The following is a 24,991-nucleotide window of genomic DNA, read 5'->3' as shown; positions in this document are numbered from 1 at the left end:
GAGCCCAATGCCTTCCCAATTCCCTGGCCACATAGGTGCTCAGAAATACTTGGCTAATAACAGCCCTAACCTACTTTGTATACAGTGCTCAGCCACAGAGGAGATCTTAGAGGCATTTGGTCTAACCTCAAGCTTTTCAGGATCAGAATGGCAACAACCATAGGAGCAAAATCAACTGTCCAGGTCCCAGCATTGACCTCAGGGCATCAGAACACACTTCCTTTACCCTCTCAGACCACAGCTCACAAGAAAGACATAAGACATCTGAAATGACAACTAAATGCCCCAATGCCTCTTTTAAGTAAAGATCCTTACGTACGTTATAGAACGTTAACCTAAAATACATGTAAGATGGAATTTGGAGGCTTACATTCAATAAATTCATTTTGTTAGATGGAGCTCATCATTTTCAAATTGTTTGTATATTAAATACTCTAATTTTTCTCCAGGCCATTAAGAGCCTTTTTAAGTTATAATTAAGACATTTGGTCTCCTATCCCTCATGTAAAGCCAAATTGTAAAATTAAAATTCTAGTATTTTAATTAAGCCTGGATAAGTTCATCCAATTAATTTGAAGCAGTGAAATAAGATAAATGTCTATAAAGCACAGGGACTGGTTTATCATTCTTTCAACCATGATTAATTCTACAGGCTTTTATTTCCATGTTTGGGTGGTAAGTGCTAAAATTCCTATGACTGTCTGACTGCATCATGTCAGAAAGAAGATTTTTAATCTGAAGTAGTGTCCCTACAGCTCAGGAAATGAGCCAGGCACAATGGCTTATAGCTGTGATCTCAGCATTCAGGGGCGAGTCCCAGTCTAGCCTGGCCTGAATAGCATGAGCCTCTTCCAAAGGAAGGGAGGGGAAACTAGACTATATTCTTTCCCATCCCTTGTGACGGGCTTTGCTGCCAGCAAGGCTCAGTACGTTGCCAAGCGCCAGTGGACTTAAGGATATAAGCATCTAAGCCTCCCTGTCCAGGCCACTCCTGCCCATGGAGTACCCTATTGTGATCAGTTCCCAAGCTCAAAAAGCCACCTGTCAGTCCAGGGCTAAGCATCCTCTTATGTCTGTGTTTTCCCTCGGGTCCGGCAACATGAGAGTGAACCTTCTGATTAATGGGTCAAGAGCCCTGGGGTCTCTTTAAGGAAAGTTCTTTTGCCTTCTCAGAGACTGACTCCGCCTCACCCCTGGAGCTGGGCAGGAGCTGCCACTGAGTGTTATGCCACTAATAAAGGCCATGCTCAGTAGTGACTTAGGGCTCTCCAAGGAGAGGGAAGTGGGCACTGGGGTCACTAACGTCTCGAACTGCTCCTCAGAGTCCCTGGCTTCCTCAGCCATCATGGCCTGGCTGCCAAGTGCCCATGGCCGGGAAGCGCACAGACCAATGCTTCCAAACAGGAAAGGAGCTGAACCTCCAGATGACGGCTCCGTTTTGTGACACACTTGACTGCCTACTCACAGGGACAAATCTGTCTCTTCAAATGGCTTTCAGAAGCGATTTCCCAAAGTGACTCTTTAAAACACTTGGGGATGAATCATTAGAACATTCCAGGTTGATGGGCAACGGAAGCCATGTTCTCTGCCTCCACAGAGCGGGGGAAATTAAATAGTGGCACTCCAGAACCCTGGTCCCTACCCTGTTCCTATCAGGGATTCCTCACAGCCTCCTGCCCTAGAGGGCCAACCCTTCTTGCAGCGGTTGCTCAGGACCTTTGCCATTATTCCCAAGTGCACTGTGGCTCGAAACACAACCTGAGTGGTGCTGATGTAGCTCAAGAACCTTGAGGCTTCTTCATCCAGGGACTGAGCAGGGCCTGCCCAAGGCTGGAGCTCTATATGCCACCGGGAACCCTGTGAGGGACAGAGAACATAGTCAGTGTGTAAAGACTGAGGATCTGGGCAGGGAAGGAGGAATGCCAGATTGGGCCAAGGCTACCAGCATGTATACACAGAGCTGCTGTCATTTAAGACTACCTAAACCACAGGAGGGCATTGTAGTTAAGAAGCTGGTGACAATGGCCCCTGGGGATTGTCTGGTCCTAGACAAACTCCACCTGACTCCATTTAATAGTGACGTCGATGTGGCTGGATACACATGATACCACTTGACATTGAAAGGAGAGAGGCCCATTCAAGGGACTTCCACCTACAAAGGGTTAGTAGGGTCTCGCTTAGCTTATCACCCTGTTGACTTTGTCCTGAAATTCTTCATGATATTTGAACAAGAGTCCTCACAAATTATGTATCCAGTCAACAGGGCATGGTGGCCTACATCTGCAGTCTCAACACTGGCCCATGCTGAGGCAGGAGGATAGCGAGTTCAAAGCCATCCCAGACTACTGTGGTGGCTCATTTCAACTGTCAACTTGATGAGATCTAGAACTACAGTTGATGGGCTTTGGGGCACACCTGTGGAGAGATCTAGTACGGGCTTCAGGGAATACCTGTGGAGAGATCTAGAACCATAGTTGACGGCTTCAGGATGTACCTGTGGAGAGATCTAGAAGCATCAAGGAACCCTAGCTAGGCCACCTTCTGCCCCTCATTGATCTTCTTCTCCTCTTATTAGATGCTGATAACCATTGGGCAAGTATCAGACAGGTCCTCAGCAGGACACTGGTAACTGATGAACTGGCCAGAAGCTCACTGGGAGACTGTTTGCGCAGGCGTGGGCAGGACTTAAGGATGTGTAAGAGGAGCGGTGTGGTACCTGTGCATCAATCTCCGTACACTGTGAACATGTGTTGCTCTCATTGTTAATGAAAAGGTGATCGGCCAATAGCGGGGCAGGATTTTCAGGGCATAGAGACTGCAGGGAAGAAAAACGACAGAGTCCGAGGAGTCTCACATGGGAGAGGGAGGGGGCGAGTCTCAGGACAGCACACAGATGAACAGACATGGGTTAATTTCAGTTGAAAAAGCTGGCTGGAGACAAGCATTTATAGTTAATAATAAATCTCTTAATGGTTATTTGGGAGCGGCAGGGATGCCAAAGAACCCCCTGGGAAAATGGTATGGAGAGGGTCTGTAAGAGAAGAATACAGCCAGTCCTATTACAGATACCACCTTGCTGGACCCATTCACCAACCCCCTGCCTCCTATTAGCCAAATCCACAGGGAGAGAACCTGAGGCTGGCCCCCGAGTGAGCCCACGCGTCCCCCACGGGCGCCGAGCTGGTGGAGCAGAGTGCAGGTAAGATTTGACTGCAGAGTCCTTCGTTCCTTTACTCATTCACCCTGTGGGCCCTGTGCCTCGTGCCAGGCTCTCGGTACCCATCTCATACTGGCCACAAATGCGCGTTTTTTAGGGTCTCCGATGGAGCTATCCATGGTGTACAATACGGGCACAAAAACGCAGGTGAGGGTCATGGGGACAGGTTTCTATGGCTAAAAGCCCCCAAACGCAGCAATGTCGTTCCAGAGCTATTAAAGAAACACGCTGAGCCCAGCAGCAGCAGCGAACACAGCCTAACACACTGAAGTGACTTCGCCAATCAGTAATTGTGAATCCCTCTGGTTAAATGCGGGATTGTCTTCCCACAACCCGGTACTCCCCTTTTCCAGCTAAGTGTTGACCACACAGAAGCTACACACAGCCGGGCTGGTGGCTAACCTAAACCGAGGAATCTCAGACGGAAACACGCAGGCAGCCAGACAGCGCTAGTGCCCTGGCTTACTGCTTTGGTTTAGCTGTTTAACAAACATCTCACATAAAGCAGTGCTCTTATTGGAATCAATCTGACAGCAGGTCGTGATTATTTCCCCATGGAAACCACTCGCTTTTATCATCTCTTTCAATTATCATCTGTCTTAATTCTGCACTGCACACATCGACATAACGCCCTTCTCAAACTCCCACAAACAGAATTCTATGGGCACCTTCAAATACCCAGGCAAGTTTAACAGAAAAGAGTAAAACCCATCATTTTCTTTAAAAAAAAAAATGATGATGGTTTTGCTCCACGGGATTTCCCAAATGCCAGGGTGCACGGTGTGCCTATTAAACTATCGAGTGACCATGACAATGCCACCTCCGCCACTCTCCCAGGCCCATCTGTCGGTCAGATGACTCCAGAGGCAGGTAGAGCAGCTGCTTCGCAGCAGGTGGCTGCAAGTAAAATCACTTTGTGTTGGTTGTCTGTCTGTTCCCCACAAGTCTGTGTGGAAATGTCAAGTGCAACATTACATTGAGCTGTCACACAGCGTGCCCCCCACCCCGCCACGCCCCCCACCAAGGGAAGGAAACCCCTCTAGGCTTTTGAAATCCATGCTCTTGCTTTGTAAGACCCCGGGCATCCACACAGAGCTGGGGTAGGGGTGGGGAGGACTGGGGGTGTCTTCTCCTAAGACAAGAGCTTCTCAGGAGGGCACACTCCTGGACTCTTCCAGAAAAGGACCCATTATTGTTGTAGGAGACCTGCCTAGCACTTACTCTGGGGTCTGCATCTCGAAAGGAAAGCAGAAGGCTTTTTTACACAGGATTCAAACATTAAGATGGTGGACAGCAGAAGCTCTTCTACAAAGCTAGTTCCCATTGCCTCATGCTATTTTGCAGACATTTAAGGTCCTACTTTCCAAAGGGTAAAAGCTGATCCCATGCAAGGGGGCTGACTCATGACTGCACCAAGCACAGACAAGAGGTTTGGGGATATTTTTATCATTTATTATACCCGCGTTACATTTTGTTTCTTTTAAAAAGGAAAAGGAACTGGATCTCTCAAAGCCAGGAAGCTGGATTCTAAGATTTTATTCCTAAAAGACAATAAAAAAATTTTTAAAGCAATCTTTTAAAATTCTTCTCTGCCTGCCAGCCAGCACTCATTAATTCAAGAAAAAAGCCTCCAGCTAAACTGGTGGTAATCAAAAAAAAAAAAAAAATCTTTTAAAGAAGGCCCACCCATGACCTAGAAAAAGCCATCAGTGCTGCCTTGCAAAATCTGTCTTTGTCTGGAAATTTAGAATAACCGTTTCCTGTCTTCACAAGTGTTTCCCTCACCCTCATAAATGATCTCATACAGCCCATGAGGAAATTGTCAAAGTAAAAACAGCCACATCGGAGCTTAGAGATAGATATGGGGGGGGGGGCGGTGTGAGCTTTGCGGTATGGCTTCGCTCTGTTTCCCAGGCTGCTCTTAAACTCACCAGCTCGTACTGACTTTGAACTTGAAATCCTCCTGCCTCAGCTTCCCGAGTGATAGGATTTATAAGCATGTGCCACACATGCTTATGGCATGGCATCACAAACTCTCTAGAAGCCATTTTTATAGGGGGACAGGTAGGAGAAAGAGAATTTTAAGATAAACAAAAAGGAAGCATCTCTCTCTCTCTCTCTCTCTCTCTCTCTCTCTCTCTCTCTCTCTCTCTCAGCCCATTCCTTTAGTGTTCCAATGGCACAATTCATTTGGAAAGTCACATACAATGGGTGATTTAAATGATCAGGGTTTTGGCTGTTTTTTATCAGTGTACTCCCCAAAGCACATTCCCAAGGCCCTAGAAGGCTTTAGAGCCAGCATTTTCCACCAGGAGAGCTGGCTAACAACCTTGGCTATGCCAGAGGAAAGGGACACAATTGCACAACCTTGATTCAAACTAAAGATGAGGAGCTGAGTGTGTGTTGATATTTCGGTCAGGCAAGCCAAGGCTTTCTGGGAGAAACAAACCAGAATAAGTAAAATTATTTAGCAATTGTGTGGTAACTGGGATCATCTGTTGGTGGGCAGGGAACAGTGACTGAAGGAAACTCTTCTTTCCTCCTGGGAACTAGAAGAGGGTCGTAGGAATGGTCGGGGGAGGGGAGCCACACTGTGGTATCTGGACAGAACATAAATCCAGCCCCTCCTGAGGGTCTGTGGGATTCAGCCCCCTGCATCCTATGCTATCCTTAGATACCAGACTGTCCAGGCCTACTGTTACTGCCTTGGTTCTTAGACTCAGCCTTGACTTAGAAAGATCAAGGATGATCGGGTCACGTGTTTTGTAGCGATTTCTCAAACTCTGGTACCGTACCAGAAATGTTGTTGGCATGAGAGTTGAGTCTCATGTCTGGCTGGGCACATCCTCTGACCCATGAAACACAAGGAACCCTGGATGGGAAGCAGAGTAGTCCTTTAAAAGGTCACACAAGGAAATACTTGCAGACAGATGGGATGGGGTTGCGGGCTGGAATCCCTAGTGTCTTGAAGGCAAGTGTAACCTCTTTCATCCTTTGCCACGGCGCTGTCCCCACTCGGGACAGCTCGCACAGACAGAAAGCACAGAGCAGACCTGCCATTCAGTCTAAGAGAAGGAAGGCAGCCGCAGTTCCCCAGAGAGGGCCGGAAAACCTCTCATCCCCCAACTTCCCCTGTCCCTCATTCTCGTATCCCAGCTCCAAGACAACCCCACTAAACGGGTAAAAGCAAAAGTGGAGCCCAAAAGACCTCCACCATTCAGAGGAAAAGGCAACTCGCCCTTAGAGCTGAGGCTGTAAGGCTGTAGCTCCAAGAGGATGGCGTGTCCTCGCCCGGTTGGCCTTGGACTGAGCTCCAGCCACAGGAAATGTGCCCCAAAGCGTGGGCAATGGTGGCTTTTAATACCCAAACTTCTGCCCAGACAGTAAGAAGCCACAGGGAAGTAAATGGCACGGGCTCCACTGGGAAGGAATAGCGGCCGAGGAAATGCCTCGGTTATTTGTGAAGTCCAGCCCACTCCCCAACTGCGCATGCTCAGATCTGACATAAAGCTCGGTACCTACACAACTTCTCGCCCTGGCACTAATTGCCTGCGACAGAAACAATTTAGGAGAAGGAAGACTTGCCTTGGCTCCCAGGTTCTGGCTTTCAGTCTGTGGTCAGATGGTGTGGTGATGTACTGTTTATGATTTAATAAAGACTGCCTGAAGTTTCAGAAAGCAAAGCCAGCCACATTAGTTAGCTGTAGAAGCTAGGCAGTGGTGGCACACATCTCTAATCCCAGGACTCAGGAGACGGGCAGATGGATCTGTCTGAGTTCACGGCCACCCTGGCCTACTCAAGAGTGAAGAGTAACAGAGCTCATGCCTTTAATCCCAGCACTAGGGAGAAGGAGCCAGGAGGATATGGCTGGGCAGAGGAAGGAGCGCAAGGCAGGAGGAGAGTGGAACTCAGAGCTTTTGCCTCTGAGGATTGTGCAGGCAGGATTGCCATGCCAGCTGGGTAGATGTAAGATCCACTGGCTGGCTGCTTTGCTTCTCTGATCTTCAGCTTGAAGCTTGAGCCTCAATCTCCATCTCAGGATTTCTATTATTCATGTTACAAGTTGACCCCGTGTTTCTGGGCAGAACACGATGATGGAGAAACTAAAATGCTCACCTCACAGTGAGCAACAGGAAGGGGCCAGGTCAAGACGGTACCCAGGAACCTACTTCCTCCAACCAGGCCCCACCACAAACACAAGAGTCACCAGCTTAGGACCTTCAACATACGAGCTTGGGGGACACACTCCCTATTTAAACCATAGCGCCACAGAAAGCTGGCTAGAACTTAATGTCTGCGCCCAATGAGGGGAGCCTCATATTAAAACAGCATCACTATTATCCATAGACTGAAAGCCAGAGGCTCCTAGATTATACTCAAAGTGTCCAGGATGCAATCCCTAACTACTAAACTTGAAAAGAATTGGATAACTCCCAACTGGGGCGGGAAAGGACAATCAGTGGACTCCAGAGATTTCCATTAGTTTGCATAATGAAGATATTATACAGTATACAGTATCTTCATACACAATGGGGATTCAAATGTCAAATTAGGAATTTTACTGAGGTCACACTCCAACTAGGAAAGGAGAGGCGTTTCATTTCTTTTACAAATAAGTTTATATAAAAATGTTTGCCTAGGAAAGCAAGCAAAAATTTAGGGAAGTATTAACCATATTCTTCAGGAAGGTTTTTGCTGTCTGTCTCTCTCACACACATACAGACATAAACATACTCTTGTACATTCATACATAAATTCTTTATAATATGTTAGGTACCCGGATTTTCTAGGAGCTTAACATCATCTAAACCAACATCCATCTTCTATGTCAATGGACTTGTCTAGTTGGAACAACCAAACAAAAACAAACAAACAAACAAAAAATAAACCTATCAGCATCCCCAAACGCCACCTGTCCTGAAAACATGGAACCCCATAAGACAGCACCCCCATAAGACCATTTCTAAGATGTCCAAATAGCTGTCAATATGCTAGCAAGTGGGCAGGGCAGGAAAGCCTCTGTGTGGGGTGAGCATGGAGAAGGAAACTGGAAAGGGTATGAGCAGAGAAGGGAGTAGGTCATTCTCTAAATCCCTGCACCTCCCCAACAGGCTCGGTAAGGGATTTCCAGGGTCGCCTTGTTAGCCCTCAACTACATGTCCTCAAGCCTCATCAGAACCAGGAAAAGTGTTGACGTTCTGGACGCTACACAAGGAACAAGCTTTATTTACCCTTAGCCATCCGGTGTAGGGAATGTGGCAGAAAGAATGCATCCAAGCACATACAGAAACGCAGAGTGGCCATGTCACCCAGCAGCCACAGCCACAGCCACAGCTGGTTAGTGGGGCGGAAGCTGGAGGTCAGCTGGAGTGACGCTTGAGCAAGCTTTCATAAGGAAGGACCTGAGGAGCACAGCTCAGGCAGGTATGAGACAAATAACCAAATGTACCCGGGACCCCAGCCCCACACCATTCTCCCCGTGGTGAGGAATAGTACTAGTTTCCTGACAAAGCTGTCACACCCCACTGAAAATGCCATAAGGTACACAGAGTTGTGTGTGTATACATGTGTGCATTTCTCGGTGTTAAATGTGCATTTGTTGGCATTAACTTTTTCATTTTACATTGCCCACGTTTAAAAGCATTCATATCATCACTCTCTGGTTCTTAGATACTGGTAGGGTATTTGGGAGCCTCAGGAAATTCTACCTGACAATTAGAGATAAGACTCTGGTTCTAGGACATTCTTTGCATGAGTCTATATTTGTAGGACATTTTTCTTCCTGGATGCATTATACATTATAGTGCCTGGCATGTTAGAAAAAGCACAGGGAAGGTTTTCTGTGGGCAACTGTCAACAGTGTGAAGCAGGGCAGTCAGGGCAGTCAGGGCTGGCAGGGTGCCTTGGGAACCCACAGCACTCAAGCCTCAAACCTAAATGGAAAGAAAAATGTGCCATGTTTCTCACTAAGTGCCCTTTGCTGACTGTGAGGAATTGCTAAAGGAAGCAGACTGTTTTGGGCTCAGCTATTATTGGCTTGCTGCCGTGTAGCTCTCTGGATTTGGGGTCCTTTGCTGCAAGACAGCAAGACTTTCCAAAGTTGAAAGCGAAGCTGCCACCCTGTCCCCATTGCAGACAAGAGTAGAGGGGACAGACTGCAAATAAAGAGATCAGATCTTAACCGAGGAGATTTTCCAAACATTGTTAGTAGTGTCATCTGCTGCAAGATTGTGTCTTCTAATCATGACAGGGAAGCTGCACCCATGAACTTTTAACAATTTGGTTCCCTGAACAAGACTAACAGAATGATAATCTTCGTCAACATGCCATCACAGACAGGGGTAGCTCCCACATAGAATGTCCAATCCCAAGTGCTCAGCCCTAGACACATGCACATGTGAGCAAAGATAAATAGACTCAGTAGTTACATAAACACGTGTGTGTGCGCGCGCACACACACACACATAAGCGATAATAATAATTGCAGGAGAGATCATGAGTTTGGGAGGAGAAGATACTGGGGGACTGGAGAGCGGAGGGAAGGGTAGTTTGTGCACAAGTTTCTCAAAAATTAAAATTAAAGAAGAAAACAGCAGCTTTCTTTCACAAGGAAGAACTTAAAAACCACACACACACACACACACATAATCTCGGAAACACAGTCTTCTGGCCTGAAACTCTACTTGTGCTATGCTTGTAGAGAATAGTTGTCTTGAAAGGAGCCTCACACATAACCCAACTCCTTCCTGTTTAAAGAAAATGAAATTTAAAGAGGTGGAATGACAAGTAAAGCCACACGTGGGAGGGAGCGCTCAGAGGGCTAACACCACCGCTGCCCCAATCCCAGCTCTGTTCTTTTCCTCTCACATGGTTCTCCTGATCCTGTAGAGAGGACATACTAATAGCAACCCCAGCAGGACCTCTCAAGTAAAACCACAACAGCTAGCCAGCATTGATAGACGCCCTGATGTAATGGCAACGGATTTATAAAACTGTTTACCCATAAGATACGGGCACTCTAAGAGACCGGATAATTAATGCTCAGTAGTGAAGAAGGGGGTCAAACTGTTCACTTAAAGGACCAGGAAGTGTCGATGGGTGGTGATATCAGGGCCACCTGAGCCCCTGAGTAACAGCGACAAGAGAGACTGAGCTCTCTACCATCTCCACCGACCCACGCCGGGTATGTAGCAAGAGCGAGAATTTGCTGTATTAACCCTCTCAAAGTTTAAGTCACATGAATGTTTGTCGCTGCGGTATCACCTAGCCTGCCCTGACTGACAGGCACTGAGCAGGCGCCAGGGAGGTAAAAGATGTTTTCTACCGTTAAGACCGCTTGCACAGGATCTCCCAGTGCCACGCGTCTTAGGGTTTCTATTGCTGTGAAGCCACACCACGACCACGGCAGCCCTCCCCGTTCACAGGTTCAGTCCATCGTCATCATGGCAGGGAGCACGCAGGCAGGCGTGGCGCCGTCTACATCCTGAGCAGAAGGCAACAGGAAGTGGACTGAGGCAGTGGGTGGTGTCTTGAGCATTGGAAACCTCAAAGCCCGCCCCCACAGTGACGCACTTCCTCCAACAGGTCATACCTACTCCAGCAAAGCCACGCCTCCTGATAGTGCCCCTCCCTATGAGCTTATCTCATAGGGACCAATTACATTCAGGCTACCACAGCACACCTTCGGAGACTGAATGGAGGGTATAGAGCTTCTTGAATAGAGAAAGAAAAGAAACACAACCAAAGACCATTCAGTGCCAATACTCAGGGGAGGTAGGGAGCACTCAGAGTAAACCCGAGGACATTTGGGTAACATAAACCAACCCTACTGTCTGGTCTGTTTTCTAAGTGCATCTGGCCTGTACCACAGTGAGCCAGGCCTTCCTCCTCCTGCCCAGAATCCTCTTCCTTGTTCACAAGTCAGTTCAAATCCCACTCATCCTTCTGGGTCCAGTGTTGGCCATTACTGTCCCTGCTGTGTGTACAGTAGACGAAGCAGGGCGCATGCTCTGCGGCCCCCCCTCTTACCTCTCACTTTGTTCTTATGTCTGGTATGATCGGATGCAGGGGAGTCGGCTACCCAGACTACAAACCTGTGAAGACTCCGCATGTCTTGCTTCCCGAGCAATCCCCCACAGAACTGGTTCCAAGGGACATTTCTACATTGGTTTAAATGCCAGAGAGGAAAGAACATGATACATCTCTTGGAGTTGAGAACAGCTTTTTTATTAATTTGAGGGGAAAGTAGGAAAATTCAGTAACTGGGCTTTGTAGGAATACCTTAAAGTAGCTAAATATAACTGTTCTTTACTCAGACAGAAATAAGTTGTTATGAATTCTGGAAGTCTCTGATTCAGTTCTGTTCACATAAAAATAAAAAGCAGGGTCTGGAGAAATGGTTCAGTGGTTATAAAGAGCACTGGCTGCTCTTCCAGAAAACTCTGGTCTGGTTCCTAGCATCTATGTGGTGGCTCACAGTCATTTATAACTCCAGTTCCAGGGATCCAACACTGTCTTAGAAGAGCCTCTCAGGCACCAGGCAGGAGAGAGAGAGAGAGAAAGGGGGAGAGAGAGGGGGGAGGGAGAGAGGGAGGGAGGGAGAGAGAGAGGGAGGGAGAGAGAGGGAGAGAGAAAGGAAAAGATAGATGATAAATAGATAGATAAACACTTCTTTAAAGATGTATTTATTTATTATGAGTACAGTCTTCTCTCTGCATGCATGCCTACAGGCCAGAAGAGGGCACAGATCTCATTACAGATGGTTGTGAGCCACCGTGTGGGTGCTGGGAACTGAACTCAGGACCTCTGGTAGAGCAGCCAGTGCTTTTAACCTCTGAGCCATCTCTTCAGCCCCAGAGATAACACTTTTTAAGAGTTCAAGGATGACAAGTATATTAGCCCAAACCTTGAGGAAGCTTAGAGAGCCTAAGACATATCACGAAAGATTGGTGTTCACGGGCTGAGGAGGTGGCTCAGTAATTAATGCTTGCTGCTTGGCAGCCAAGCATGAAGATTGGAGTTCAAATCCCCAGAACACAGAGAAATGGCAAGCAGGTGTGGCTGTAGAGGATCCCAAAAGCAAGCTCACTAACTAAACTAGCCATACTGCCAAGCTCTGCACTCCAGTGAGGGACCCTGCCTCAATGAGCAAGGTGGAGAGCAATCAAGAAAGACTCCTGATGTCACCCTCGGGCCTCCACATTCATGCACACACGTGTGCACCCACACACATGCAAACAGGCACACAGGAACGCAAAAGGGGATTCATGGGTCTGGGGACTTAGCTTAGTGGTGCAGTGATTTTCTGGGATGCTAACGGCCCCGGGCTCGATCCTCCAGTGTCACCCAAACCAGAAGTTAATTTCATAAGTTTTTAAAGCTTAAATATTTATTTATGTACTAGTCATTATATATTATAGTAGGAACACTGGGAGGTTGAGTAAGGAGGGCTGGGACACAGTCTCAGCTGTGAAGTATGTAGCTGAAGGTCAGCCTCCAATCCTTCTGCCTTGGCCTCTGGAGTGCTGGGGCTACAGATGTAAACCCATGCAGAAATGCTCTAGCCTATCTCCACAAAATCAGCTAACTGACATTCGGAGTATCTCTGCTGTGAGCTCCTGCTGCTAACAGCTTAGTTTATTTTCTCTAGCAATCATTTGTTTCATTCCCAGACCAGTTCATATCATTTTTACAAGTTTTTAAAATGACAACTTAATTGATCATTAGGCAAGTCCATGAAGTGTGTACACAGAAAAGAGCAGCTCTGGCTCTCATGACATCAGCAAAGGGCATGTTTCTGACATGATCCCCACAGGCTCTCGGGGGGGGCTCTGAGATGTCCCCCACTTGGCTTCCAGCTTGAGGTGCTATTTGGGGAAGTGTGGGAAAGCCTTGGGAGGTGTGTCCTAACAGAGGAAGTGGGTCACAGGTTATAGCAGCCTGCTCTAGCCCCTGCTGGCTGCCTCCTGGCTGGTGCTATGTAAACAGCATCCCCGGTATCCAGGGCTCCCACTGCCATGGACTGGCAACCCCCGAGGTACAAGCCAAGATAACGCTTCCCTTCCTTAGGCTGTTCCTGGCAGGTATTTCCTGACAGTGACCATCTTTAAATGCCCTATTAGGTATGGGTGAACGGACTGAGCAAGTATATTCTAATTACTACAGTCTCCAAGCATTCTGCACTTAAATTGCCTCACAAATACCGAGCCATTGCTCCATGTGAAAGAAACCAAATGGAAAAGGGGGGGGGGTATGAAGTTTCAATGGGTTTTTGCAAGAGAAGTTGCAAAGTAATATTGGCAAGTGAATATACATGCACATTTTCGGTTGGAGTAGACCTCACACACGTGTGCTTTGTGATCTATCTACCTTTTCTATAACTGGTCTAATCACTGCCTGTGGGTGATTGTGGATACCAGGCTCTGACTCAGCTTGTTAGCAGAATAGCCACAGAGACTGCACAAACACCAGCCAGAGACGGTGCAGTGACACTGCCCAGCACAGAAAGATGCCAGTTCAATGCGAATGCGTTGCTGGAGAAAGAGAAGCATAAATCAAAATGTACGTGAGATTGAAGAGGTGGCCCATGACCTCACTAATTTATTTTCACAAGAAACTGAATTTTTCTTCAACCTTCAAAAATTTGCTTAGCATTGACTAGTTTTATAGCATAGGACAAGCACTTGCTTACAAATGAAAGAACACAAAAATCAATAGCCAGGGTTGGGGGTGGACAGGCATGCATGGGCTTCTTCTCATCTGATGAGAAAGGGGGGGGCAAGCGGACCCCACGGATGCCCGTCACAGGGCGAGGGAGTGGCTGGCGAGCCCCATCCTGGTGGGGAACGGTCCCCACTCTACAGGCTGAGCTCCTCAGCAGCACGCCACCTCGCTGGGGTTTCAATCACTTAGCCCAGCCCACAGTGAAGAGAGAGACTCCTGTAGAGAAATGTCCACTGTACGGGGGGCCACTCTCGGTGAAAGGAGCCGGCCATCCCAACCATGTCTGGTGTCTGTCCGTGTCTCGACCTAACTCTTCCCTGAGGAGTGGTCCTCCACAGGAATCCCTCACATCTGTGTTCTGGAAATCCCAAGAGTCTTTCTGAACCACTCCCACATTATGAGTCTACAGCTTCAAGAGGGGCCACACCTCCCTTCACCCCCGCACACCGAGATTAATTGTTGCACCTAGTCAGGGAGTTCTGTGAAGGATCACTCCTTGGGGAGGTGAGAGTTAGGTTAAGACAACGACAGTCGCCAGGAGGTGGTGGCGCACACCTTTAGTCCCAACACTTGGGAGGCAGAGGCAGGTGATTTCTGTGAGTTCGAGACCAGCCTGGTCTACAGAACGAGTTCCAGGACAGGCTCCAAAGTCACAGAGAAACCCTGCCTCAAAAAAGAAAGAAAAGAAAAGGAAAAAAAAAAGACATGAAAGTCAAGGTTAAACAAGTGTGAGTATTTGAATGTGAGCGTGTGTAAATGTGAGTGTGGTTATACATGTGAGTTGTCCATAAGAGAATATGTGTGTATGGATGTGTATTTCAGTATGTGAGTGTGGTTGTGTGTGTGTGTGTGAGAGAGAGAGAGAGAATGCCTGTGAGCGTGTGTGTGCATGGGAATGCATGAGTGTGTGTTCACTCATGAGAGGATGTGAGGCGTGTGTATGTACGTGTGAACTGTGTAAGCCTGTGTATGATGTTCAATATTCTGCAGTGCTTTCCAGAGCTTCTGTGAAATTACCTTCGCCACATTTTTGTATCTCAAAAATAAATAAATGTAAATAAATAAAAAAGTGAAGAGTCGCTGCTGAGTCTCAGTCTGCGTCTCCTCCCACCCGTGTATCGGCGCCTCCCTGAGGACTGAACACTAAACACAAGTGTCCCCAACAGGTCCCCACTGTCCCTGCTCACTCTGGCTTTGTTTTTTTGGGGTTTTTTTTTTTTCTTTTTGTTGCAGACTGCAATCTGTTCCTATTTCTTCACTTCTATTTTTAAGTTGAATTTTTTTAGTTTCAAAATAACTACAACCTAAGAATTCCTTGGTTAAAAGACATGGAAATTTGAGTTTCCAGTTTCCTTTATCCCACTCTCTTCATGCCTGTATGGTTTTGATATTAAAGCATCAGAAACACACGGTACTTCTGGTTTTACTGTGACGTTGATGACTGCACCAAACACATGTGTGCTACTTAACTCAGTACTCTGTCTTACCTACACTTCAAAAATAAAGTTTACACATGTAGATGGTACATTTTTCCATGCTTTTTCTCCATACATCACCCTAACAAGGAAACCTGATGCTGTGTGTGTGTTAAATAATGCCAATCTTTGCTGGCTCTGCTTTTGTAAATAAGAACATTCCTTATCCAAGAATAAGACCCAAGCGTCAAGTTTTCCAAAACAACTCTCTGTATCCAGGGCACCCAAATAAATTCAAGCCATTTCAGTTTCAAAACTCATGTAGCTGCCTGCTCCTGTTTGAGGGTCCTCTAAGTGCACATTAGTAAAATAAGCATTTTTTTTACTACTTTTGTGCAAAATGAATATTCACCACTCAAAAGAACATTCCCCATCATAATTACATAATCAGTTCAAATTTGTTTTTAAGCAATGTAAGGCATACTTGAAATTCTAACAAAAATCGCTAAAGCCAAACTCTAAAATATGTTAGTTGACTTAGAAAATATCTTAGATGCCCCACTTCAATAAAGAACCTAAAATCTATAGGAATCAACATATTTTTCTGCAATCTAGATTTCAACAGTAATAACTGACAGCAGAGAGTAGAAATGACGCCATCTGACCTCAGCCAACCTCAGGCTCATTTTATCTTGAACCAGGACCACAACCAGGCTCCCTACTGATGGAAGGGAGACAATGCTCCCCCCTCTCTCTCATAGACACACACACACAGACACACACACAGACACACAGACACACACACAGACACACAGACACACACACACACACACACAACAGAGCAAATCTTTATGAGGTAGAGAAGGCCATCTGGACCTCCACACAAGAATCATTGCAAGCACAGAAAGTCATTTTGGTGAATATGATGAGGAAAAGCAGCCAGTGTAGCAGAAATCCTAAGCCGGTGTAAGCAGAATAAGAAGTTACTGCTCTAAGAGATACAACTGGCTAACAGAAGTATAGACACTTATTTTTGTCTTTTGCAAACCCTAGTGTTTTGTGCTGTCCTTTCTGCCAAAATCGCATACGTATAGTGCCAGCAAGCTCATTAACAATGGTACCTCGAGGTTCTCCGCCATCTCCAAACACAGGGTAGGTGTGCCACACTCCTCAATGCGTTATGTGTTGCCAGGCCTGATGAGCTGTGGGAGCTTCTGAGAGGCCATGTTGATAGGCAAACACAGGGCCTGCACAGCCCTGCTGAACTTGGCCGTGCCAATGAGTGAGCACCAGCGGTCTGGAGTGCGGACACGGCCCTCTCACGGTTCACTTACCGCATCTGAACAGGGCAGAGCATGGAGCTTCACACCTGTGGTTCGCTCATGGGCGAATCTAGGAGATTCATCACACTCCACAAAATGTGCCATTTTGAAGCGTACATTCCAGCGGAGTTTGTATGCATACATATTGTACAACCACTGCCACTTCAAGAATATTTTCTCAGAAAGAAACTGCTCCCAAGAACCACCACTTCTATTCCCCTACACGTAGCTTCTGACTCTACTTGAATCACGACATGGGACACGTGGTCTGTTTGTGACTGTTTTCTTTCACTTAACACGATGCTTCAAGGTCCATCTGCAGTTTAGCGCACATCAATACTGATTGGCTAAACCACACCCTACTTATTTGTTCATCAGCTGAGAGACACTTAAGTGGTTTCTTATTTCTGGACATTATGATATTTCTCTAAACATTTCTGCACACGTTTTGTGTAAAAAAAAAATAGAATACTTCATAGGGCTGGGAGATTGCTCAGTGGATAGAGCACTTGCCATGAAAGCGTAGAACCTTTGTTCAAGGCCCCAGAACCCATGAAGAGCCAGACACGGTGGCACACACCTATAACTCCAGAGCTCCTGTGGAGACTTGGGAGGTGGGTACAGGAGAATCCCCAGAAGCTCATGAGCCAGCAAGCCTAGCATAGGCAGAGGCAAACAGCAAGAGACATGTCTCAAACAAGATGAAGAGCAAGACTAGACACAGGAGGATTTCCTCAGACCTCCACACGTGCTAGAGCAGGGAGTTTAGTTTGACAGCAGAACCCTTGCCTACATCACCACCAAAGGAAAAACACGGTTCTGCCTGCTGCCACTGTGGAGCTTAAAGCATCACTAGGCCAGGCCTGCAAAGGAAAGGAAGCAAGGGAAAAAAATCTCTCAAGCTTAATAAAAAAACAAAAGGGGGCGTGGGTTGGGAATTTGTTCATTAGAAACTCAAGCGAGTAGAGAGTGATGTGAGAGACTGAAAGTTCAGGAAAGCATTTGTGGGTGTAGAAGAACTGTGTAGTCGGAGCCTGAGAAGAAAGGAGAGCCGCTAAGACGCCTTTGAAGAACTGATTTTACCATGTTATTTGGTTTGAGCTGAATTGACTCTCTAGGTCTGTGTTGCTGTAAGAAGTGTGCCACCAGGAAGAAACACTGAACTAGCCACAGGAATTAGAGACGAGACCAGACATTTTCATTCAGAACATTATACAGAAGGAAGACTACCAACCTCCCCCTGTGTGGCTCCTGCCATTTGCATGTAAGTATTAGGGAAATGATCCCCAACTCTGCCCAACAACACTCCGGTTATGTGATAAGTCAAGGGCATCCTCGTAGACCAAACCAGCTGTAAACCACTCGATACCCATTCTGCAGCTATGGCCACGCAACAGTGACCTTCAAGGCTTCGTGGGGGTGGTCTCAGGGATTCCCGGCGTCTTGTTGGAAGTCTAGAGCCATTCTCCTCATCCAGCAATAAAACAACTCTATGATGAGCGTCTTCAAGACTAGATAGGCCCCTAAAGTTCTGTCCCCCCCCCCCCCGCAACAAACTGTCACACTTAGGTCTGCCACAGCACAGGTTGGCAAAATCATTCTTTATAAAGTCAGGTGTAAACACTTCATAAGCCAAGATGCAAAATTAAGAATATTAATTAGGGGAGATTCAACATGGAGGGCGGAGATAGTAGGACACCAGGCCCTCTCTCCGGTAAGATGAGACCATGTGGAAACACTTAGATTAATAGAAATAGGTTAATATTTAAGACAGAGCTAGCCAATAAGAAATGCTAGTAGCAGGCCAACAGCTTTATATCTAATACAGCGTCTCTGTGTGTTATTTGGGGGCTGGTGTGGCTGTGGGCCCAGGCCGGCATGAAAACTGCTTGTAACAAATGGTGTCAGTAACATGACTACTAAGAACTTCCACTTAAAATTTAACAAAAGCTTAAGAAAGGGTTTTAGAAACAAAAGGAACAGAGACATGCAAGGCTTCTTGGTAACAGTATTTTCTCAGTTGGGCTCTGTTTTGCTAGAGACAAGCAGAGATTTGCATGGTTCCATTAAGGGAGGTTTCCTGACTCAGCATAAGCAGCAAAAAACCACAAGGCTTTTAAAGAGCTCTGCTAACAGCTGAATGGTGTGTATGAGAGCTGGCAATGGCAGTGGCCACATCTCCAAGCCAGCAGCATGCTGCTGGATGGCAGCGTAGACCAAGGCAGTGAGCACAGCTCTCAGTTCTGAGGGTAAGAGTACCCGCCGCCACTTTCATAGACCGTGGTTAATACAGCTGTGGCTTTCATTTTAGCAATGTTGTTTACCAGATAAAAGACTTGTGGCCACAAAAAAAGATAAAGATTTACAGCAAAGACAGATTCAGGTTAAGAAAAACCTCTAAAGATTTACAGTGTGTTTTAAAATATACATAGGCTTGGGAGAGAAAAAGAAAAAGGATAAAATGGATTAAAAAAGAATAATAAAAAGACAGAGAGTAGCTGAGTGTGGTGGCACATGCCTTTAATTCCAGCACTCGGGAGACAGAGGCAAGCAGATCTCTGTGATTTCAACGTAAACCTGGTGTATGGAATAAATTCCCAAGCAACCAAAGTTACACAGAGAAACCCTGTCTCAAAAAAAAAAAAAAGCCATATAAAGATGGAAAGCACGGAGAGAATCTGGATACTGTATGGTTTTATATTGTCTTTGTATTGTTTGACTGCTGAGGAAATAACAACTGTTAAAGAAATGCTGCTGGATTAATTCAATTTATATATTTTAAAAATGCTTGAACTCCAAAATTTAAGTCTAAGGACATGTTACTAGGGAAAAGGATTTCTATTTTTGTTTCCACGGAAAATAAAAAGCTGTGGATTCCTTCCAGACTAACATGGATTCCTTCCAGCCCCACTGAAGCGGTGTCCCAGGTAATCCAACATTCAAACAGCTGGGACAAGGCAGCCTTGCAGACTACAACCAGGATTTCTGCATCTTCTTAGAATCCCCAAGACAGCGCCCCCTACTAGCAGGAAGCAGTTTGGAAAGAACGACGCCCAAATTCCCAAATATTGTTTATAAATGTTTGTTTTCATTTATATGGGGTTGCTTAAAAATGGTTAATGACCACTACCAATCTCTTTAAAGGTAAAATGGGATTATGGTATAGATATAAATATTTTGCTTTGAAATGGATTTTCATTTATTGATACAATTTAAGGTCAATTTTGTGATATGTATATTTCTCCTCTTGTTAAGGTATTGTGTTTCTATAACTCATTTAAAAATGTAATGTATAATTTAGTACATATTATAGTTACCTATAATAGTCAAACTTATAGTTAAGTTAGTGGTTTTCTAGTTATATTAAGATATATTTCAATTAGATAGGCATTCTTCAAAACTTTCAAAGACCTACAGAATATGGCATTTCAAAGGAAGGTGGACTTTGAAGAAATGCTTTGTGGAATTTGCTTTCAATATGGCAAGACTAGCCATTTGGGCAAGATACTGCTCTTGTCTGGACTGTTTGACTTTATGCTGTATAAACTGTACATGCAGACAGGGCCCACAGGAAAGTGACTGCTGATTCAAGATGGACAGTGCTACAGAGTTCCTGCTTCAGGAAGAGTCTGCCAGACAGTCTGTAGGACACAGAGAAAAGTGACTGACAAACTGCCACTACAGGTGGACAGTTTAAAGTGTCCTGCTTTGCTGAGGAGTCTGCCAGACACACTATGGCCTATAGGCTGAAGATGGAACATTACAGAAGAACTTCAGGTGACTGACCAGGCAGTGAGTTGTCTCTGTCATTTCTAGAGTTTATATACTATCCTTCTGTGGTCTCTGATGGAGTTGAAGACAAATGGTTATGGTTATAGTTTTCCATAGTTAGGATTAAAGATAAGTTGCATATAGGACTTTAGACTTTCAAAGATAGAATAGATGATGTAATATTTTCTTTAAATCTTTAATGTTCTTTAAATGTTAATGGACTAAACATTGTTAACTGTGGTTCTTATTTGATAACATTTTGTTATATATTTTACTATGATAAAGTTAAAAATCCTTTTTATTTTAGACATAAAAAAGGAGATGATGGGAGATGTCATTCTGTAAATATGTTTCTTGTATTGGTTAATGAATAAAGCACTGTTGGCCAATAGGAAAGCAAGATAGGCAGGACTAGGAGACAAGGAAGATTCAGGAAGTAGTAGAGAGGAGTTTCAAGATGTAGGACAGGAAGAGCAGAATGCTGGTCCCTCTCTCTGGTAAGGTAAGATCATGTGGAAACACTTAGATTAATAGAAATGGGTTAATATTTAAGACAGAGCTAGCCAATAAGAAATGCTAGTAACAGGCTAACAGCTTTATAGATTAAAAAAAAAAGAATATTAGTTAGGTGCTTATTTGGCAAGATAAAAGAACAATTTTACATTTCTAGTGAAGAATCCAAGCAACAATAGTAAGTAGACAGATTTTTTTAGAAATTTAGACCTACTAATTAAAAAAAAAAACTGGAATTTATTATTTATTTTGTCTTATTGGTGTTTAGGATTTAGGATTGATATTTCTAACATTAAAATGACCGCAAATGTCTATCTGTAAAAGTAATTCTAAGTTCAATGGCCACACAAGGACTCCCAGCCTGGTCCTACAGTTGGAGGCAAAGTAAACGCTAATCGCTTTGTGCCAAGATCTGTAGTGTTTCACCCGGACTCGGAAATGAGCGGCCTCAAAGGGAATGCAGTGGAGGGCTTGACAGATTCTGGTGATTCCAGACCCACTGGCTAGTGCCAGCAGCAATAAAGGGACCCATTCTTCCAGCCAGGGTTACTGAGTGTCTACTATCACCGCCGGTTCACAGAGCTGTGAGCGTGTCAGCTGAGCCCTCTGCATCCCTGGGAATGAAACAAACTGCAAGCATGAATGAGAGAGAATGAGAGCGACAGAGAGAGACAGAGAGAGAGCGAGAGATAGAGACAGACAGAGAGATAGAGACAGAGAGGTGAGAGATAGAGACAGAGAGGTGAGAGATAGAGAGACAGAGAGTGAGACACAGAGAGACAGAGAGAGTGAGAGACAGAGAGAGCGAGGCACACAGAGACAGAGAGAGTGAGAGACAGAGAGACAGAGAGCGAGACACAGAGAAACAAAATTACACCACTCCTATAACTTCTGACATTGCAAACAGGGGCCATGTAGGAAGCATGTCCCGGTGCCAGGACGCCCCCTGGTGCGTCCGCCTCTGCTCTCTCCTTCTACCTTCACAGAGCCCTGTGAGGTTTGTTTTGCAGAGGAAGAAAATGGGCTGGAGAGACGGCTCAGCAGTTAAGAGTGTTTGTTCACTGCTCTTGCAGGGACCAAGCTTCCTCCTTCGGCTCCCAGCACCCATGTTTGGGCAGCTCCCAGTCACAACTGCCTGTAACCCCAGCCCCAGGGGCTCATCACTCCTAGCCACGGAGGGCACCTGCTCTTGCCAGAGCATACCCACAGGCAGACACGTACACCCACAGTAAGTAAAGATACTAAACTCCCGTCTTTTGTTTTTAAGAAAAGAAACTGAAATGTACATCTCTTGCTCAGTGTAAGTGTGTCTGTTCCCCTATATTCAACTTGTAGGGAACAGAATTTAACCCTCTGACCTCAAGCATAAAAGCAGGGTCCCTAGGCCTAACATATATAGAGCTCTCCCAGGGTTTGGATCCTAACAAAGAAAGTAAGACCAGAGAATCCAGAAGCCCATCTCATGGGCAAGCTACACATATCAGAATATGTGGATGACATTTTAGTAAATCCATGCTGCAGGTACCCTAGGATCTCGTATGTTGTTGTTATTATTATTAATCCATACTCCACTTGCAAAGCACCACAGAAAAGGCCTCGTCTACAGCCTCATCGGTCTGAGCTCTGAGTGGCCATGCATTTTACTAAGCAGGGATTTCAAATGATCCCTTGTTCTACACTCAGAGTAAATGAGAAATAAACTAAATCACTGGCTGTCACGTTGTGCATACAGGCCTCAAGTATTGCCACTGATCTGTGGCCACATTCTGGAAGTAAATCTGTTAGCTTCAAGTAAAAATGGAAAAATGATTACTATGGCTTTAAACATACGGGGTTTGACTCCTCTTACTGGAAACCTTCCACTCATGGCTTTTGTTATTTCAAAGATTCAGTGTGTGTGTGTGTGTCTGTGTATGTTTGTGTGTGTTGTCTGTGTGTGTGTTGTGTTTGTGGTCTGTGTGTGTGTCTGTGTGTGTGGTCTGTGTGTGTATGTGTTTGTGTGTGTTGTCTGTGTGTGTGTTGTGTTTGTGGTCTGTGTGTGTGTCTGTGTGTGTGGTCTGTGTGTGTGTTTGTGTGTGTGGTCTGTGTGTGTGTATGTGTTTGTATGTGTGTATGTGTCTGGTCTGTGTGTGTGTGTTTGTGTATGTGTCTGTGTGTCTGTGTGTGACTATGAGAACATGCATACTGATGCTCTTGGAGGCCACAAAAAAGAGTCAGATTCCCCTGGAACTGGAGTTACAGGCAGTTGTGAGCTGCCTGGTGTGGGTGCTGGGAACCAGACTCCAGTCCTCTGGAAGAGCAGCAAGCACTCTTCACTCCTGAGCCACCTCTCCAGCCCTTTACTTTCATGGTTTATTTAATAGTTCACTCCCTCCATCTGCCCTGAGAAGAACTGAACATAAACAATGTCGGTGAGAACCATTGTGCTAACAAATCCCAGAACAGGCTCCAGCATGTTTGCAAGATGTACACGAAGTCTGTTTTTATTGCAGACTACTACTAATTCAGACGGCTACTTCATTTCCGTTCTCAGCCACTAAAAACAAATACCCATGCTTTCTTCCCTACGGTCAAACATGCAAATCAGCAAATCAGCTGAAAACATAAACATAAAGCATGACGTAGACGGTGTCCACATAGACACACATGATTGAAAGTTACACTCTGCAGTGGCATCGTCCTGCTTACCAAACATTCCAGCTGTCTTCTGGCACATGGCAGGATGGTACTGCTGGCTCTAGACATCGAAATGTGTGCAGGAGAGAAGTATGTCACTTCCAGGCTGGTTTAGACTTAACTATGTTTGTATATACATGCCTGCATGTTTATATGCACTCTGTGCACACAAGAGCCCAGGGAAGCCAGAGAGGGTGCCAGAACCCCAGAATGGAAGTAACTGCCTTGTATGTGACTGCTGGGGACTGATAGTTATTATCTGCTGAGCCATCTCTCCAGGCCCCAGGCTGGGGCTTTCAGTGATGCCAGGCAAGACACACTAGGGCACCCACCCCTCTGCTCAGGTGAATGGGGTCCAGGGGTGGAACAATTACAGCACAGAGCAGCAGGACACATACCCACCCAATCTACAAGGGACATACAGCCCAGCCAGAAGTGAACCTACAGTAGTGTGAGCCCTGACTCTGGACTGTCATTTGTGACAGCCGCAAACACTGTCCCCTCCTTCCTGCTACCCCAGGCAAATGGCACTATGAAACACGGTTTGGTGTCTCTAGAGATGAGCAGCAGATCTGTGTTAATTTAGTATCTGAAACGGAATGTTATCATCTTGTCGGGGAGCGATCCCTCAGCCCATGGTTCACCCAGCCCCCAATCATTATGTTCCAAAGCCTGAATTAAACAGACCCAGGCGAAACTGAAAAGGAGAAGTTATAGTTGTAACCCTCCAAAGAGCCAGCTCTAATTCACTGTCCTGTCAAGGCTCTTCGTTGTAAACAACAGAAACCACTCTAGCTAGTTAAGAGAAAGGGAATTGATTAAAGATTTATTGGCTTACAGACACCCGAGGGCAGGAGCAACCATTTCAGACACACTAGACTGGGTGCAGACTCCTGAACCGCCCACTTCCCCATCACTAGAGCCCTGGCTCAGAGCTACGCTGCAGCTCTGATGTCATCTGCCTGATTACATCCGTAAGCTACAATCCGAACCTCCTTGCAGGTGTGTCTAAGAAGTGACGCTGAGATCCCGTGAAGGAGCATCAGGCGCAAGGAGAAACGGGGGAAACGTTTCCTTAGAAAAGTAAAACTAACGCGGTAGGAGGAGAAAGGGTACAAACAAAACAAAGAGTTGGTACCACCAGGTCTGAGATATGGGGTCATCCAGACAGCTGCCGTCTTCAGGTTCGCTTTAGCCCTGGCTTGACTTCCCAGGGCCCTCCTGGCTTCTTATTTCTCCCTTGTATTCTCAGAATGTTCCCAACAGTCTCTGGTATTACTAGTTTCTGCTGGGCCTGTCTCTCACAATCCTAGAGTCCTAACTGGTACAGAAGTAGCCTCACACTAAAGAATCC

The 24,991-nt window shown here is 45.8% G+C and overlaps 1 protein-coding gene across 1 annotated transcript in view; it reads right to left on the bottom strand.

Moving 5' to 3' along the window:
* The window catches only part of Mettl24 (methyltransferase like 24), a 91,565-nt gene that overhangs the window by 59,158 nt on the left and 7,416 nt on the right, over positions 1 to 24,991 (bottom strand). The window contains exon 2 of the mRNA XM_051175561.1: positions 1,759 to 1,857. Within this exon, the coding sequence (XP_051031518.1) occupies positions 1,759 to 1,857 (99 nt within the window). The remainder of the gene's footprint in view (positions 1 to 1,758; positions 1,858 to 24,991) is intronic.

The sequence above is a fragment of the Phodopus roborovskii genome, unplaced genomic scaffold (genome assembly GCF_943737965.1).
Source record: "Phodopus roborovskii unplaced genomic scaffold, PHOROB, whole genome shotgun sequence".
NCBI lineage: Eukaryota > Metazoa > Chordata > Mammalia > Rodentia > Cricetidae > Phodopus > Phodopus roborovskii.
Note: the sequence above shows the minus strand (reverse complement) of the source record. Positions and strands in the feature narration are given on the sequence as shown.